Raw genomic sequence first — 17,229 nt, 5'->3', positions numbered from 1 at the left:
AAAATTGAATTACTTTTATAGTATCATTTAAAATTTGAATATTTTACAGAATCATTTAAAATTTGTATATTACTTTTATAGAATTAAACATAGAACACAAAATGACAACTATCAACAAAAATTAAAGACAGCAAAGTTACTATCAATTTCTCAAATCAATCAAATTGTTGTTTAGATGAGATACAAAATATTTAATGATAATTTTAATGCAAATGCTAAATTTTTTAATGAATGAGAATTGATATTAATGATGATGTATGTATGAATGAAGTTAGATGCAAATTTATATATCGAAAATAAGATTATACCGACTGACACATTGAATTATTAAATGATTTAAAGCATGAGATGCACAACCATACTGCAAATATAACATACAATATACTTATGCATTCGAAGCATTTGAATAGTTATAACTATGTATACTAAAAAGGAAATAAATAAAGAAGGATTGGAACAATCACATAAATTTAGACAAACTAGGCTTAATTTATTGCACACAAAAATAGTTAGTAACTAACAACAAGAATATCACAAGCGAATAACACGATCAATCATATACTAATTTGATATAAGTTTTTTTGTACGTCTGAAAGATACTATCAGATTCTTCTTCATAAGGCTTCAAATGAATTTTGAACATAAGTAATTTGATTATCACTAATTGACACTTCGAGGAATACATCTTAATCCTCGAATCTTTTGTAATTGTTGAAACTTTGAAGAATCATTATCAATTATCATAAAATGTCTTCTTCTTTATACGATAACCTTCGAACAACAAATCACTTAGAAGATGCTTTTTGTTTCTTTCTTTTATCGCACAAAAATTTCAAGCATTTTGTAGTGTAAATGCACGGCCATTTTTAATTAGGATCAATCAAGATTTAAGACATGGTGTCAACTTTCTAATTACACGACACATACCTCAAAAAGATTGTTAGTTCAGTCCTGGATGAATCAACACTTAAGAAATATCTTAAATATAATTAATATTTGAAAAATATAATAAGATTTTGTTTTAAGTTAATCTATGTAATGCATGCAACGAATGATCATACATTAGTAATTCATTGTAATATTATTGGAATTTATTGAATTGCATAAGCTTCTAAACAGTTAAAAAACTCGTCTAGGATCGAAGTAACCATATCCTAAACTTTGGGACTTGCAAGAAGATAATAATTGTTGAGAGACCTATCCTCTAAAAGACAATTTTAAAAATATTTCAGGTCTCATAAATGAAATTAGAGATTTTAAAAAACGCAAAAGCGAAACACAACACTAAGAGAGCTTGTAAGCATCTCAATAAACTAAACCAAGTAAAATATTACATGATATTACTAAGGACTTGATTGGTTCTAATGCAAGTTAATCACAAGACAATCAAAACCGCTTTAACCAAAGCAGTTTAAAACTCTTTACACAGAGGTTCTTTCAAAACATAATTGTCTTTATGATAATCCAATAAGATTGAAGCACTGCAGACTTAAGCTTACGCATAAAATTTCTATAAGCACATCTAACTTATATGACATGCAAACAATGTAATAATGCACTAACACAATAGCAATATTAATGAAAGCTAGAAAATTAAAGGAGGTAAGGGAAAAAGAAAAAGATGCATACAAATATATAGTGGTTTGACTTTCGTCATCGCTTTGCCTACTCCACTCCTCAATGGTGTTAAAAACCATTGGAAAGTAATCACGATCTTCCATTATTTTCATAAGTCGGATACAAGCATTTTGATTACAACGAACTATCACACAATAATTCTCTCTATTGATGCATACACTCAAATTGATAACAAAAAACAAGATGCCCAAAGATCTTGATCCAGTAACCTAACTATCCATAATAATCTGCTCCAAGAATTTGTGTGTGGAAATTCACCTTATCTCACCAATTAATTATTTGAGCGATTTCCATTAACTAGGCGTTTATTGGACAACTCCTAACTTTATATGCAACCAACCTTTCCACAATCTCATCAAAGTAGGACATCTTCCAACTCCATCTTAGGAACAATCTTTAATATGCTTCGCCAATGTCTTTCATGGAGTATATTGAAACTCTCTTCTTGATAGATAATAATAACGACCAAACTGCATTCAAGAAATGATACATGCACCAGTTACAAACATCAAAGATTTATTAAAAAATGAAACTCTCTTTTGAGTAAGGCAATCAACTCTTTTTCTTCAGTTTTAGTAAGGGAGGTACATAGTTTGGTGGTTTAAAAATCTTGAGGCCCAATTTAGACCTCCTTTAGATCCATTGTGGGTGTTAGTCTTTCTTTCACGGGGTCTATCTTGGGATCCAAGTTTAAAAAATCCGCTCCTTGTACGTTTGGTTGCAGAATGGAGGCTGCGACCATCTCCACCCTCCCTATCTTAAGGCTACCCTGGTAGAAATCTTGGGTGATAGCTTAATCACCTACGATTACTCCAACCCCCCATTTTGGAATAAATACTTCATACTTTGGCACAAGATTAACAAAGAGACTCTTAAAAGATTGATGGATGGTCAGTCCATAATGATGTTGTATGAAGAAGGATTATCTACCACGAGATACTTGACCTTGATCATCTTCGTGTTCTCATTCATCTCAATCATTGTCTCGTGAGTTATGTGGTCGTTTACCTGTACGTGCTCGTCGAAGAGCCCAATAAGCGAACCATGTAATGCCAAACTGTCCTTTTGATCCAACTAAAGTCATTAAAATGCACCATGGAGTAGGACATTTGTTGAGCTTCCTGAATCAATCAATCAATACCCACTTTATATCTCAATCGCTACATTTTCACCATAACGACCACGTGTCATTTTCATAAAGATGTATACCAGCGACGTCCTTTCTAGAAAAATGATTTCAGGCTCTGACTTATTTTTTTGAACTTGGTGGGGGTTGGAAGACGCTCCATCCAACAACAAGACTTGTCGAGCATATCTCCTACGAGAGGAGATGAGTTCTCCATCTCCAGCGGACCCCCTTTCTATGATATGAAGGAACATGGAGACTTTGGTGGATATCACGAAGGCTACCCCCTGTCACCATGCTTAGGAGATGATTGAGACAACTTGTGATCTTAAGATGAGTGTGGTCCACGTTAATTTACGGATCCACAATGGACACTAATTGTAACCGCTAAAGTACAATAAAGGTAATAACCCGACTCTTGAAGAATTTTGGTGTGTTTAGGATAAGTGAAAGTTATGGAAATCTTACTCGGGTAAGAATTTGAGAGATTCTCTTCGTATGTTTTTTACAAAAATTCCTAACCCCCTACCTCCTCTTGGAATTGGTGTAAATATAAGGACCCTTAATTGTGGAAAACAATTTTTTCATTGCATTTCCAGAAACGTGGAGTGGAGGAGACTTGATATTTCCTCAATTGGGGGAGAAATAATTTTCCACCTGTACTAATCTTCCTCAGCTATTTCTCCTGAGTCACTTTAGAAACCACATGTATTACATGAGATATATTATTGATTTTGGTCTTTAAGCTTAACTAGGTGTTTCTTAAGGCGACCTTCTTGCTTTATATACGCTTTGACACCTGTCTATGCTGACTACATTAGTGTCATTCAACTTGCTGCTCCGGGTTTTCATGAGCGCAATAAGCATATTAAGGTAGACTGTCACTCCATTCACGAGGCTCTCGATGATAATGTTATATTTCTTCCTCATGTGAGCTCACAACTTCAACTTGCATATATCTTTACGAAAGTGGTTCCTCGTCCCTGCCACCAATTTCTACTGTACAAGTTGATGCTTGTTTACGAAAGTGGTTCCTCGTCCCCGCCACCAATTTCTATTATACAAGTTGATGCTTCTTGATCAGCCGCATTAATTTGAAGGGGAATCTTAGTCAATGATATTATTTCCTTTAATGTGATGTTTAGAATCACTCTAATAATGATTGTATGTCAGTCAATGATATTATTTTCTTTAATGTGATGCTTAGAGTCAATCTAATAATGATAGTATATATTTGTAATTCTTATTTAACATGAATAAATTAGGAATTTGTAGTGATTATAATGAAAGAAAGGGAAAGACGCCAAAATTTATTGACTTATATTACCTACGTTAAAGAAATTGTAGGCTCAAATAATAATAAGTTATATTCAATTTGATTTATTGATTTTTAAAGGGTTGAAATTCTGAACATTAGGCGACATAAGATTGATTTTAACTGAAAAACATTAGGCTAAAACTCTACACAGTCAACAGCTAAACTATATCACAATTTTAAGCACATTTGCATTGGTCCGTTTCTTGTAATAGTATAAAATGTGGGTTTCACTTTTACATAATCCTTCTTGAAATTAAACTTGACTTCATAAGTATAGACTGTCAATTGAATATCTGCAGACTATACACTCTTGCTCTCACATCTAACTTCACCAAAGCAATAAGACTTTAATTCCAAAAATGCTCTAATAAGTTAAACTTTACCTCAGAATTAAATATTGTCCATAAAATATATGCTAGTATACACTCTTGCTCTCACTCCTAACTTCACCAAAAGAAATAAGACTTGAATTCAACAAGAGAATGCTCTAATAAGTTACACTTGTCCAGAGGTTTTATCATCAGCGTTATGAGGTATACAATCCTTTGTTTATGAATAACAGTGACAATGGCTGCTTTGAAGAATATGTAGTCCTGGCATATAGAAAACTGCACTGCTACACATTGGGGCAAGTTGTTTGCTTGGAATGGATCATGTGCAAACTAGAAATCACAACATCGATGAAGATGAAGAGCATTGATGAGAAATCACAACATCGATGAAGATGAAGAACACTGATGAGAAATCACAAATCTTAAGGTTGCGACTAACAAGGCAATCTTGGTCCATCCTTTCTACCACATTCTAGCACAGCTAGAAATTCAGTAACCTGCCTTTGCGAGTAATTTTCATCATGAGATCAATGTCTGACCTAGAACAAATGTAACGAGACTTAATTCAAGGAAGAAAATTGTGTTGACAAGAGACCGGTCCACTGTCCATCCAAATATAGTGATTCCTCCTGGATTTGACTGCAAGTACATTACTGCATATTCAAAAGAAATCAATGAGGATGAGTTCCATACATGACTGCCAAAGATCAATATGAATAAAAAATGAAGTCATATCATAACACCTAAGCAAGAAAAATTAAGAGAACTAATCTCAACATAAACTAAGAAATCTTACTTATGAAAAATGGTGATTTATGCACTCGATATCATGAACACAAGGAAAACCAAGTAATTCGTGTTTAAAATGATTTTTTTCCCAATAATTTTCCATACTGGTGACTGGGTTCTCACCCATTACAATTACATATTTTCTTTTAAGCTTTTGAAAATCTACTTTCTTTAGCTGAACTAAGTGTTAAAAGTCTACCTTGCATGTGAAACATAAGGGTTTTACCATATAGGAAATTCGGGATCACAAATCAATGAAACCAATATCGTACTTTCTAATTCACACACCTATGCTATTTAAAGAGCTGCATGAAACATTATTAGACTATTTTAGGCTCAGTCAAGATAAACTTATAAGCTTGCACTGCTGAAGTATATATATGATGTCTTTTATGCATTTTAAGTAGCTTGAAATTATGTCAGAATTTTTTATTTTCCACTTCTCTGCATAGTCAGTAAATGGAAAAAATGTACAAAACTTACTACCTGCGGCAAAAGGGCAGTACTTAATTGATATTTCTATTGCTTTATTTTTGCCAGTGATTAGAAGAACTTGTAAAATTCACAGGTTTTCAGACAAAAAGTGTTTTGTTTACTTACCGAAAGCTTGCCTCTTGTGATGTGAGGACATATAAGAAACCAATTGGGTATTTAGAGGCATCCCTCCAAAATCCAACGATTCCACATCACTTTCAGAATAGTCTATACTTATTGAGTTTAAATGGTTTGCAACCTCAAGGCTCCCTGCACTTGCAGAGCTTCTCATTTGGGAAGTATCAGAAGATGCGCATGCTGCTATGGCATGCCACCGGCTTGCAAGTGAAACAACGCCTTGAGCTCTATGAGAAATTCTTGTTGCTGCGTGAAGACAAATAATGATACCAACTACCTGAACAAGTGTGGATACCTGAAGAAAAAAAAAAGGTCGGCTCAACATAAGTACCTTGATAGCTTTAAAAGTTAATAAAAGGAAGAAACAACTGCAACATATGTTAGTGTAAATATGAACAGAGAATACTGCTTGGGCGACTGATAGCTTTGTATGAATTAAAATGAACAAATTCTTTCAATCTAAATGCATAAACACTTTGAACAAGAGTTGAACCTACAGCAAAATCTCCACCATTTACGACTGTAATCATATCACGATATCCTGTGACCTGCAACAGAGTCACAACTTGGCTAACAGTGACAACCAAGAACTCCAGAAGAAGATAGATTCTGAACCTATGGCTTATCTTGGAAAGATGATAGCGCAGCCGCATGTGCTCTTCCAAAAGCACTAACACATCGCTCTCCCTCTCCAAAAGTTTCCCATAATCATCAAAATGGACGACTTGCAAATTACAGACCAAGTGAAACAAAATACAGGCTGATAGAGAGATTGCACTAACATATGTCCAAGATACAATCAAAGCTATAAAAATCATAATCGAGAACTCCCACGATCCATGTTGAACATATGAAATGCGAATGATTTCTCGCACGGTCTTCAGAAGGAAGCACGGAAATACCCACAGAATGAATAGACGCAAAGATCCCTATAAATATAGAGAGAGGGCAGTTAATTTTCCATTTGTAATTTCGAAACAAGATTGATATTTCAACTATATATGTACTAGTATTGATACATGTACATTGATTTGATCATCCACAATTGATATTATTCATTTTCCTTTCTAAAGTGAGTTGCTAACTTTACATAAGCTAGTTAAGTGTGTGTTTGGAAACGATGTATATCACCACTACCGCACGTTTATACCTTCTCCAATGTAACTTTTCAGAAGCTACAATGGGTAGCTTTTATACTACGTGCGGTCACACCGTGTGGAAAACTAGAAATACCAAACATAGGCTAAAACTGCATTGATCAAAATCAAATAATTTCAAAAATAAGGAACGAAGGAGAAGAAGCATAGTTTGGATTCCACACATTAAATTTGTGAAACAGATATTGATTCTGGTCACTCGATGTCAAACCAATACTAAGGGTTTTAAAAAATGCACCAACACCGCAAAAACGGCTGCGACAAAACGCGGATTCAGTTATTCACTTATTTTATATTAAAGGACAAATTATGATTAATTCAAACCACAACAACCTTAATCAATATCGCGACACCTGTATCGCCTATAAACTTGAAAGCCTTTAGTCAAGATTACTTGAAGATGTTTTGGTGAAGGTGTAATGCGATCATCCATGAATCAATTAAATGAATGCAGTAAATCTAGATCCAAATCCAAGACATATATAGAAACGTTATATTAAACCCTAAAAAATTTCTATTTCTATTTCTCATCACAACCGTTCCAAATTCAAATCTACACAACAAGACAAAAAAATTCCCAATCAACGTGTCAAACCACGATTGGCTTACCGAAATCTGGTTGACATAATCGCGATGAAAGCACGCAACGTGTCCAGTATACCGGTCAACGAATAGAAACCTCCGGAGTCCAAACTTCCTCAAGCAGTGCGAAAGACAGAGCAACGAAACGGCGGCGAGACTCGCCTGAAATGTAACGATCACCATTTCACAGCCGCGCAGCTCGTACTTCTCGCACTCCGAACAGTCGCACATCCATAACGCCGTTAACGGAACCGCCACTCCGAGCGTGAAGAAAACCGTCCAGCAAATGACGGAGTATAAAACGGAACGCGGATTGAACCCTAAGATGTTTAAAAACAGTTCCAAACGCGCTAGGGTTTTATCGACTTCAGTATCGGTTTTGTTATTAGTTTCTTCTTCATTTTCTTCGTCTTTTTCTTCTGGTGCATGATCGTGATTTGAATTTGAAGTTAGAAGAGGGATTTGATTTTCGGTGTTGGTTTCGGCGGGTTCTTGTTGGGTTAGAATTTGGAGATTAGTCATTTGGTTAGTGTTTTTGGAAAGGTATCTATCTATCTGTGTGTAAAATATTGAAGTGGTTGTTTGAAAAGGAAGAAGTAAGCGTAAAGGAAAGATGGTGGATTTGAATTTATCATTTGGGATGAATTTGAATTGAATATTGGTGGCGTACGAATATGGGCATTTATGTTTGCTTTACCTTTCTTATTGGGGAATGCACTTTTCTGATGTTAACAATGCATGTGACATGACCCCTATAAATGGGAGAGTAAGGACGGTGAGGGGTATTTATTTGTTTTAAGCAATTACCAGTAGTTGCTAGTTGCTACAGTGCTGATTGAGATTGAAATGGGTATAAAAAATTTCGGTTCCATTATTGTTGCGATGGGGAGTGTGGGATGGGTTGGAACTAGTGTTTTAAAAATCGAATCAAACCGGTTAGATCGGAGATTAGAGGGGTCACCGGTCTGGTCTGAGTGTTAGACCAAATATGCTAATGAATCGGTGAGAATCGGCCAAAACCGGTGAACCGGCGATTTTATAAAATTAGTGGTTCGAATCATTTTTTTCCATACAAAACGAAGTCGTTTTCATGATTTATTTTTTTTATAAAAAATATAATTAGACTTTATTCAAATTTTATTTGGAAGTTGAAACAACTTTTTCTCTGTTTGTTTGACTTGGTTTAAAATTTAAATTTATATTTTGTATTATTTTTTTTTGTGAGTGATGATTATATTTAGAACTTGAATTTAAAAAATAAACATGTGAAATTATGATATTTTAAAATTGTAAACTTTTGTAGGTGTTGTGATATTTTTTAGAGGCTAAGTTATCCGGTTCGACCGATTTAATAAATATATAGTATTACAATAGATACTGGTTTATTTAACCGAGTTATCTGGTTTAATTCGATTTAATCATGTGGTTCGACCAATGACCCAGTGATTCAACCAATGAACCAGTGACCCAGTACCCACACTAGTTTGATGATCAATCCGGTTTTTAAAACATCGTGGAAAATTTTAAAAAAAGTTGATATATATATATATATATATATATATATATATATATATATATATATATATATATATATATATATATATATATATATATATTGAAGCGGTAAAGCAGCAAGCAACAAAAGATTTGGAAATATTTATCCGGTAATTATCGTGTCCACAGAGATTGGTGAGAAAAACTGTCGTTCGACTATCTCGCGTTCTAAGTTTCAGGATTGGGTGCGGAAAGGTAAATGCGGGAAAAGTAAATAAAAGCAAATAAACAATCTCAATAGTCTAAGAGAAATAGTTATGGAATTGCATTTTGTTCTACCCGTCGAATACTTAAATTTGAAGATCTATCGCTCTACACTCACAATACGCATCAAAATCATCGGACATCATTCGAGATGCCACATCAGTGTCCATGTCTGAAACACCGACGAAAGCTCAATAGTGCTTTCACATCAGCGATTTCTCAACCGACACAAACAACACAGAGTCATTAAACTCGATACCCATTACGATTATTAGCCCTAAATCCATGTCTGAAATTTAGAAACTAACAGATATCATTCCTAATCAAGATCTATGATGTCCATGTCTGAAACAACACAAACTCGAAGCATTTAAGCAAAAAGATCAAGAACAACACCAATGATGATTTGTAAAGCAAATATATAAACGATCCCAAGATCAACAAATGTACATACAAGAGAGAAAAACGTACATACAAAACCCACCATTGGAATGAAACATAGGGAAGTTGGAAGGTTCGAACATTGAGGCCCATTTGAAGAAAAATCAAGATTGCTCAATATTAGCTTCATGCATTTTCTCCAAATTTGCTCAACTTCAACCATGCGTATCTCTCTCAATTTTAACCCTATGAAGGTGTTATTGATCATTTTAGAAAGCTTAGAGTGTCCTCTAAATGACCCTTTTGATTTCATCTCAATTGAGTCTTCCATGCTCATGTTCAAAGCTTTTGAAAAAGATGACTTTTTGTTGACTTTCAAAAGGACCTGTAATGTTTTGGCTCCTATCTCTAAAATGATGTATTTCTTGGTCTTGGGCCCAACATCAAAGTTGCAGAGAATCAAATTTCTTTGAGAATAAGCTTTGGTTGGGGAATTTCTGAGAAAGTATGAGAGAGATATGATCAGTCAAAGTTGGGTTGACTTTTAGTTCAAAATCCTAATTTAGAAACTTGGTCCTTTAGTGATTTTGAAGCTTTTCTTGGTGAATCATGATCAACCCTTGATCAAATGATGAATATAACTTCAAAATGTTGATGTTGACCCAAAATCAAGAATTTTGATTGTAATTTGACCATAGTTGACCTTTTACCTAGCATAGTCGACTGTCGACTTTCTGAGCAATTGACTGAGCAATCTGGTGAATCGAGGCTTGAAAATTGATATGGGGATCCTTTGGAAATTATAGGAAGCCATGAAATCCACTTGAGGTATTAGAAACCTTATTTCCTTGAGAAGAAGCCAAACCCTAGCTAAGAACCTATTGCTTAGGAGAAGTGTGATTATGCCCAATTCTTGTGTAGCCTTTAACATCTGATGATCATAGATATCTGAGGAGACTGCTTGAGCCAAGATACTTTGAAAAATGGTGGGCAAATTTTGGGGTATGACAACTGCATTTCGATTCAAAAATAGTCAAGTCCCTCGGATACGAGATGCCTTAGCAAATGTCGCCCTCAGTTCATTATCATCATCATAAGATCATAAGTCCATACGATGTTGCCTTAACAAAAAATGATCTTGTCCCTCGAAGTTGCCTATGATAAATGATGATTGTCCCTTCGAATGCTAAGGTATCCTCGCTGGTTGCCTGTAATGACTATTATATCCTTCCCTAAAGACTACCTCCCTCTTTATGGTAGGGACATTTTTATGGCGAACGATACTTCCCGATGACCCTTCTTACATCCAATGAAAGGACTACCTACCCTCTTTATGGTATGGATAGCCCTTTCAACTGAAAAGCTTAGAGAACAGAAATTTTAAACTTAGGGTAGGTGCTCCTGATTGTTTACTCATCATTCAAAATATCTTTTCCACACTATCTTCAAATACTTTCAAAACAAGGCTACGCTTATTTACAAGCTAAAGTCCTTAACAAAGTTTTTTCCTATTCACACACTACACTTCAAACATTTTGAAAACAAAAAGTGAGCTAAGAAATTAAGAGCCCATGGATAACCATGGATATAAAGGGTGCTTACACCTTCCCTTTGTATAACCTACCCCCGAACTCAAAGTCTTTTAAAAGGTCTTTTCCTATTCTTTTAGCCTTTCCAAATTGGATTAAATAAAAGTCGGTGGCGACTCTTGCTATCCGCAACATTTTAAAAAGTCAGTTCTCCCACCGTGTTACAGATTGGTTTGGATTGGATTTACAAAATTTTGCAATAAAGCCCAAACCAAACCGAGAAATAACGAGTTGGTTTAGGTTGGATAGGTTGGATTGATCGGGTAGATAAAAAAATATAAAATATTTGAAAAAAATAACTAAAATTAATTTTTCATTATGATATAAAAAATATATAGTATTAAAAGTGTTAAATTGTAAATATTAGACTAACAATTTTTTCCTAATAGATTCAAAAAAATATAATATAAAGGCTTTTGAATCTATAACTAATCACTTGAGTTAGTAAGGTAATGAATTTGTTTCATAGTTATATGCTCAGTTACCACATTATAGTAACAATTTTATAATAACAAATTAAAATAGCATAATTTGTCCACCTACGACATTTTGTTTTTTTCTTCTCGAAGTTGAATATTTGGTAGTAATTTTCATGGCAATTAATTATGGTTGGTTTGGGTTGGCTTGCGGGTAGAAAATTGAAAGTCCGATGCCCGAACCAATTGTCATTGGATTTCATTGGTTTGGTTCTTGCCCGAACTGAAAAAACGTCCAACCCAAACACTATGGTTTAGTTCGGATTCTGGTTTGGTTCGGATTTACCCGAACCAATGAACACCCCTAACAACATACACAACCACCACCCGCCTAAACATAACATTTACAGTAGGCTTGACATTTTAAGTCCTAGATCAATGGCGTGTTCCATTGTCTCTTTTGGGGGGAAATACTGCAATCTATGCCTCTTGAATGGACGTTTATCAATAAATAAAACCTTGGACGTTAACATTGAAAATAAAGTAGCCAATATACTTAAACACCAATGCATGGCTCTGATAGAAGGCCCATTCGTTCTAGAAACCAGGCCAAGAAATTGCAGGATTACATTACTTATTGAAAGGGTGTTAATAGATATTATATTTCTTTAATATGTATTTCGAATTAGGTCCAGGCCCATTAGGGTTTATTATGTCAACAGCTGAATTGTACTAGTATTTATACCCTCCTTAACTTTATGGGAGGCAAGAATGAATTCAGAATTTATTTTAGTTATCGCATTTTTGTGTTGTTCGACGGCTAATTCTTATTGTTGGTAACAATTGTTAAACCCCTTTCTATCATTGGCGCTTTCATTCCCTTGTTCTCATGGCTCCTCCTAAACCACCTAACCCTTCCTCTAAAGAAATCATCGATGAGGCTGTTCAAACTGCTGTCCAAACTGCTGGTCTCCATCTTGATAATGCTCTTCAAGACACACAAAACCAGCTTGATGAAAGGTTCGCTTTGGCTGCTACGGATTTGGAGCAACAAGTCGAAAAGCTTCACACTCGAATGGACAAGGATAAAAATATTGCGGACAACCAATATGACTCAATGATGTCTGATAGGTAAATAGCAAGTGTACTATTTTTCCTATGTAGTTGTAATGGGAAAATCCCAAGTATCGAATCTCAAGGACTGCTTGACGATACAGAGTTTTATAGCAGTTTCAATTAAACAAAAGTTCAAAGGTGTTTTGGTTGGTTTTGCAATTAAAGTAAATATATAGAATAATAGAATGATGAACAGAGATGAGTAGATTGCTAGGGTTTGGTGAATGATTCTTCATGCAACGAATTTTCACTCTCAATGCAACAACATAATTTCCATAGTTAATGATCAGTTCTTTAGAGTATCTAATCCTAAGGCCTCAGTGAAAAGATCTTTGACCTCATAACCTAATTACTATGTCCGTAGCTAATTATGGTTATGATCAAGCATTCCAATAACAAGAATTTCCGGTTACAATATGATATCCCTAGTCCTAGGTGATATAGATATTATATGTTCTTAATCGTGTCCACAAATAATATGTCGTCCAGCTACACTATTCATTCATATTCAGAATCCATTTTTCTGACACGCGTACACGCGTCTGGAGACGCGTTTGGAGCAGAGGGACGCGTCTGGGCAGGGGGCCTGAATCCCTTTGATTTTTCTCCTCTTGAGATGCGTCTGGGGACGCGTCCTGGGGGTTGACACCCGTGTGAGGACGCATTTTTTCCAATGACACGCGTCTGGGGTTGCGTCCTGGAAGAAGGTAGTTTTTCTTTGTGTCTTGCGAATGGCACGCGTCTTGAGACGCGTTTGGGTAGGCTGTGATATTTTCTTGGTTCCACACGCGTCTGGGGAAGCGTTTCAGCAGCAAGAGGTCTTTTTCCAATTGTCACACGCGTCTGGGGACGCGTTTGGCCAGTTTTATGAACTTTTCTTCACTTTTGGCTTTTTAGCACTGATTTCTCTCATTTCATTCATCGTAAAAACATGTGTAAAAACCACCGATCAAACTCCCCCAAACTTAAACTATTGTTTGACCTCAAGCAACAATTACAAGAGCTAATGACCTTCCGAGCACACCAATGTTCATACGTTAGATATTCGTTTGTATTGATCAAGAAACAGTTGGTCCGACATTCACATGACGCGACGAGTTTCTGCTATAACATTAAACCTTAAGCCCCCTCTTTCGGATACCTCTCCAACTTTGCTTTGCACTTAAGTCTCTTTCCGATTTTCCTCCTCTTTCATTCGAACAATCACATTAAGGCGCTGCATTTCTTATAATAATCATCACATACATGAGACGAATCAAGGCTTTTTCTTTTCTTTTTCTGGCACCAAACGAGCAGCATTTGCTACTTTTGATTTCCGATGAAATTTTCAAACTTTGCAGTTATATATTGTCCTTATTTGGATGACGCTGGGGATCAACCTCCTTTGAGCTGAATAACCGGGTGAGGGTTACCCAACTTAGCGAGCCGGTTGCCTTTTACCGCCTTTTCATCATATGGTGCCAACTTTGTATATTTTTTTCTCAACCAGTCATCATGCATGTGAATCTGAATTAAGCCAGACTGTATCAATAAACTACTCGAGGAGTACTTCTCAGGATACAAGTATTATGGTGCAAATTTACACGTTAGACTCGTATTCCTTTTAGGGAACCAATAGTGTTTAAACAAACCTCTTCTTGTCACATTATTCCGAACTTCCTATCCTCAAACAATCCTCCCTTCATCTCTATATACTATTCCCAATCACTCTTTAAGATTAAAACTCTTCAAAAAATTAAAAAATTCGGTCAAAATTTGGGACAAATATGAATCTGTAGGTCTTATACACATATTATAGCAGTAATATAAATTAAAAATGCAAAGAGTAAAACCTCCCCCAAACTTGAACGAAACATTGGCCTCAATGTTTTAGAACAAGCCTGAGAGAGATGACTCACAGAGGGTAATGCACTCCAATAATCACTTCCTAGCTTTCACCAGAGAGACCCTCTATTATTACTTGAAACTAAAACAAACAGACAAAAACAAATTAATTCTTAAAAGGTGGGTTGCCTCCCACTTACCGCTTCATTTAACGTCGCATGGCTCGACGGTCCATTACCCTTTATTATGGAGGGTATTTCCTTTTCCACACCTGGTTGCTTGTCACTTCTGCAACCAAGAACTCATGAAGATGAAAAGCATGGACCACTTTTCTCTTCACCTCACTTCCCACTTTCTTCTCCTCATCTTGATTTTCAACTTTTATTCTCCTCTTGACTTATTTAGCTCTCTGCAGACTCTTGTTGGAGACATGAGTCGGCTCCACCCGAGAGACTATGCTTGAAACTTTTTCTGGGAGATGCTGAGAACTTTTGATTTCTCTATCACTTTCAATCATACCAACAGAAGCTTGATCATAACCACTTGCACTTTGTTTCTTGACTTCTAACATCTTCAATGTTACCTCTTCATCAAAGGATTTGACTATTAGTGTTCCCTTCTCTATGTCAAAATTGCAGCGACTTGTCGACAAGAACGGTCTCCCAAGAAGTATATGAGTCTCTTTATCTTCAGGAATGTCCATGATGTGGAAGTCAACTGGAAAGACAAACTTGTCAACTTCCACCAGTACATCTTCAGCTATTTCATATGATTTCTTGATGGTGTGATCAACAAATTTTAATTTGGTCTCACTTTCGCTTATCTTGCCAATCTCAAGCTTCTTGAAAATCGAAAACGGCATTAAACTTACACTAGAACCAGAGTCAATGAGTACCTTCTTGAACATTATGTCATTGATGGTGCAAGGTATTGCTACTGCTCCAGGGTCTTTCTTATTAATTGGGATCTTTCTTGCTTAAGAGATTATACCACACTTTTCTGTTGAAACTTCTGATTCTCCTCCCACTGGTCTCTTTTTAGCAATCACCTCCTTCATAAATTTCTTATACAAAGGCATGTGCTCAAGTGCTTCAAAGAAGGGCAGATTTACCTCTAGCTTTTTGAACAGGGCAGTAAACTTCTCAAAGTCTTTATCCTTTGTATCCTTCTTTGTCACTCTAGATGGAAAAGGTAGCTTTATCCACTTCAATGACCAAGGGATCATCTATTTCCTCTTTTTCTTTTTCAGATTCTACCACTTTCTGACTTCTTGTTGTGACAATATTAATCTTCTCTTGGTCTTTCGGATTTTTCACAGTTGAGCTCGGAAGGGCACCCTGTGCCTGTAAAATGAGATGATGCGCTATCTGCCCCACTTGGACTTCCAAATTTTTAATCGAGGCGGTGGTGTTTCTGTGTTTGTTCCTTGTTTCTTCTTGGAACTGAGAGCACTGCCCAGCCAATCTTTCAATTGCCACTTCCCACTCTGCCTTCTAGGGGCCTTGTTATTGTTGATCTTTCCAAGCGAAATTGGGATGATTCTTCCACCCTGGATTATAGTTTTGTCAATTTACAAAACTGTTTTCAATCTCCGATTAAACAGACGATTAAGGTTTTCAAACGACAAAACCTTATATCATTTCAATCTTTTCTTTCCAACTGTTTTTTATAACAGTAAATCATTTTCAAATGGGCCTCTAATAGAGTATAAGTCCCAACACCTTCTTCTCTTCTTAGCTTGTTTTCAAAACTGTATTTTCAAAATCTTCTTTCTGTTTTCAAAACATTCTTCTGGTATTTGAAGGGCATTATTCCCGGTGAAACTCTTCAGATACCTATGTGACCTATGTCCATCTTCACTTCTTCTGTTTTCAAAAACCATTAACTGTTTATCATATATATATTCAACTGTTATCCACCAATTACTGTTGAGGCTCTGTACATACTTCTTCAATGGCCTCCACTCCATCCAGGTTAGGCTTTACAAGCTTTCAATTTACAGTCTTTATTTAAATTACTGTCAAATATAGAACTGTTCATATATTTGTTTAGAACTACGTTTGAGTGTAAAACTTAGGACAGTTAAACTATATATATATATATATTATAGGAATATGACCTAGGATTGAGAATGTCTTCCCGGTGAAGGCTCTTTCCTAATTAGAGATCTGTAGTTCAAACCCCCAAGATGAATTATTCCCGGTGAAACATCTTGGCAAAAACCTTAGAATCCAAAAAATAGGACACATCCACCCAAAGAGGAATTATTCCCGGTGAAACCTCTTACCCATTTGCTTAAAGCCAAAATAAGTTCAAAAACCACATAGCTTTCTCTTGTGCTATAACAAGGACCCTCGATGACCCTCGATTAGCCTCCTCTTGGGCTTTGTACAAGGACCCACAGGCTTCTTAAAAGCATTTTCAGTTTCCTCTTGAGCTTGTATACAAGGACCCACCAGGTTTCATATAAACATAGGAACAGGTCTTTAGTCACCTTTTAACCTACCCTGGTGAGTTTCTTCCAATTTAAACCAGACTTTAAACAAGCTAAGTTTGTCTCAATTTTACATTGAGTACACCTTTTGGAATGA

General features: G+C 35.7%; 1 protein-coding gene across 2 annotated transcripts; it reads right to left on the bottom strand.

Annotated features, from left to right (window-relative positions):
- Positions 1-4,460: 4,460 nt before the first annotated feature.
- Positions 4,461-8,317, bottom strand: LOC131603509 (uncharacterized). Of its 2 annotated transcripts, XM_058875842.1 has the most exons (4): positions 7,582-8,315; positions 6,313-6,744; positions 5,804-6,110; positions 4,461-5,067 (listed from the first exon to the last, which is right to left on the bottom strand). In XM_058875842.1, exons 1-4 carry the CDS (start codon positions 8,074-8,076, stop codon positions 4,934-4,936), a joined length of 1,368 nt encoding a protein of 455 aa, XP_058731825.1. In that variant the 5' UTR covers positions 8,077-8,315; the 3' UTR covers positions 4,461-4,933. The 2 variants fall into 2 exon arrangements, with proteins under 2 accessions (XP_058731825.1, XP_058731826.1); XM_058875843.1 differs by lacking the exon at positions 6,313-6,744 and having other exon boundaries at positions 7,582-8,317.
- Positions 8,318-17,229: the final 8,912 nt, after the last annotated feature.

This window comes from Vicia villosa, linkage group LG5 (genome assembly GCF_029867415.1).
Source record: "Vicia villosa cultivar HV-30 ecotype Madison, WI linkage group LG5, Vvil1.0, whole genome shotgun sequence".
Classification (NCBI taxonomy): Eukaryota; Viridiplantae; Streptophyta; class Magnoliopsida; order Fabales; family Fabaceae; genus Vicia; species Vicia villosa.
This window is presented reverse-complemented; position numbering and strand designations above follow the sequence as displayed.

Excerpts from the sequence above, each read along its gene's own strand:
- LOC131603509 (XM_058875842.1), bottom strand. The coding sequence starts at position 8,076 with ATGACTAATCTCCAAATTCTAACCCAACAAGAACCCGCCGAAACCAAC. Across the intron at positions 6,111-6,312 it reads TAAATGGTGGAGATTTTGCT|GTATCCACACTTGTTCAGGT; the intron begins GTAGGTTCAACT and ends TTTTTTCTTCAG. Across the intron at positions 5,068-5,803 it reads TCACAAGAGGCAAGCTTTCG|TAATGTACTTGCAGTCAAAT; the intron begins GTAAGTAAACAA and ends TTGAATATGCAG.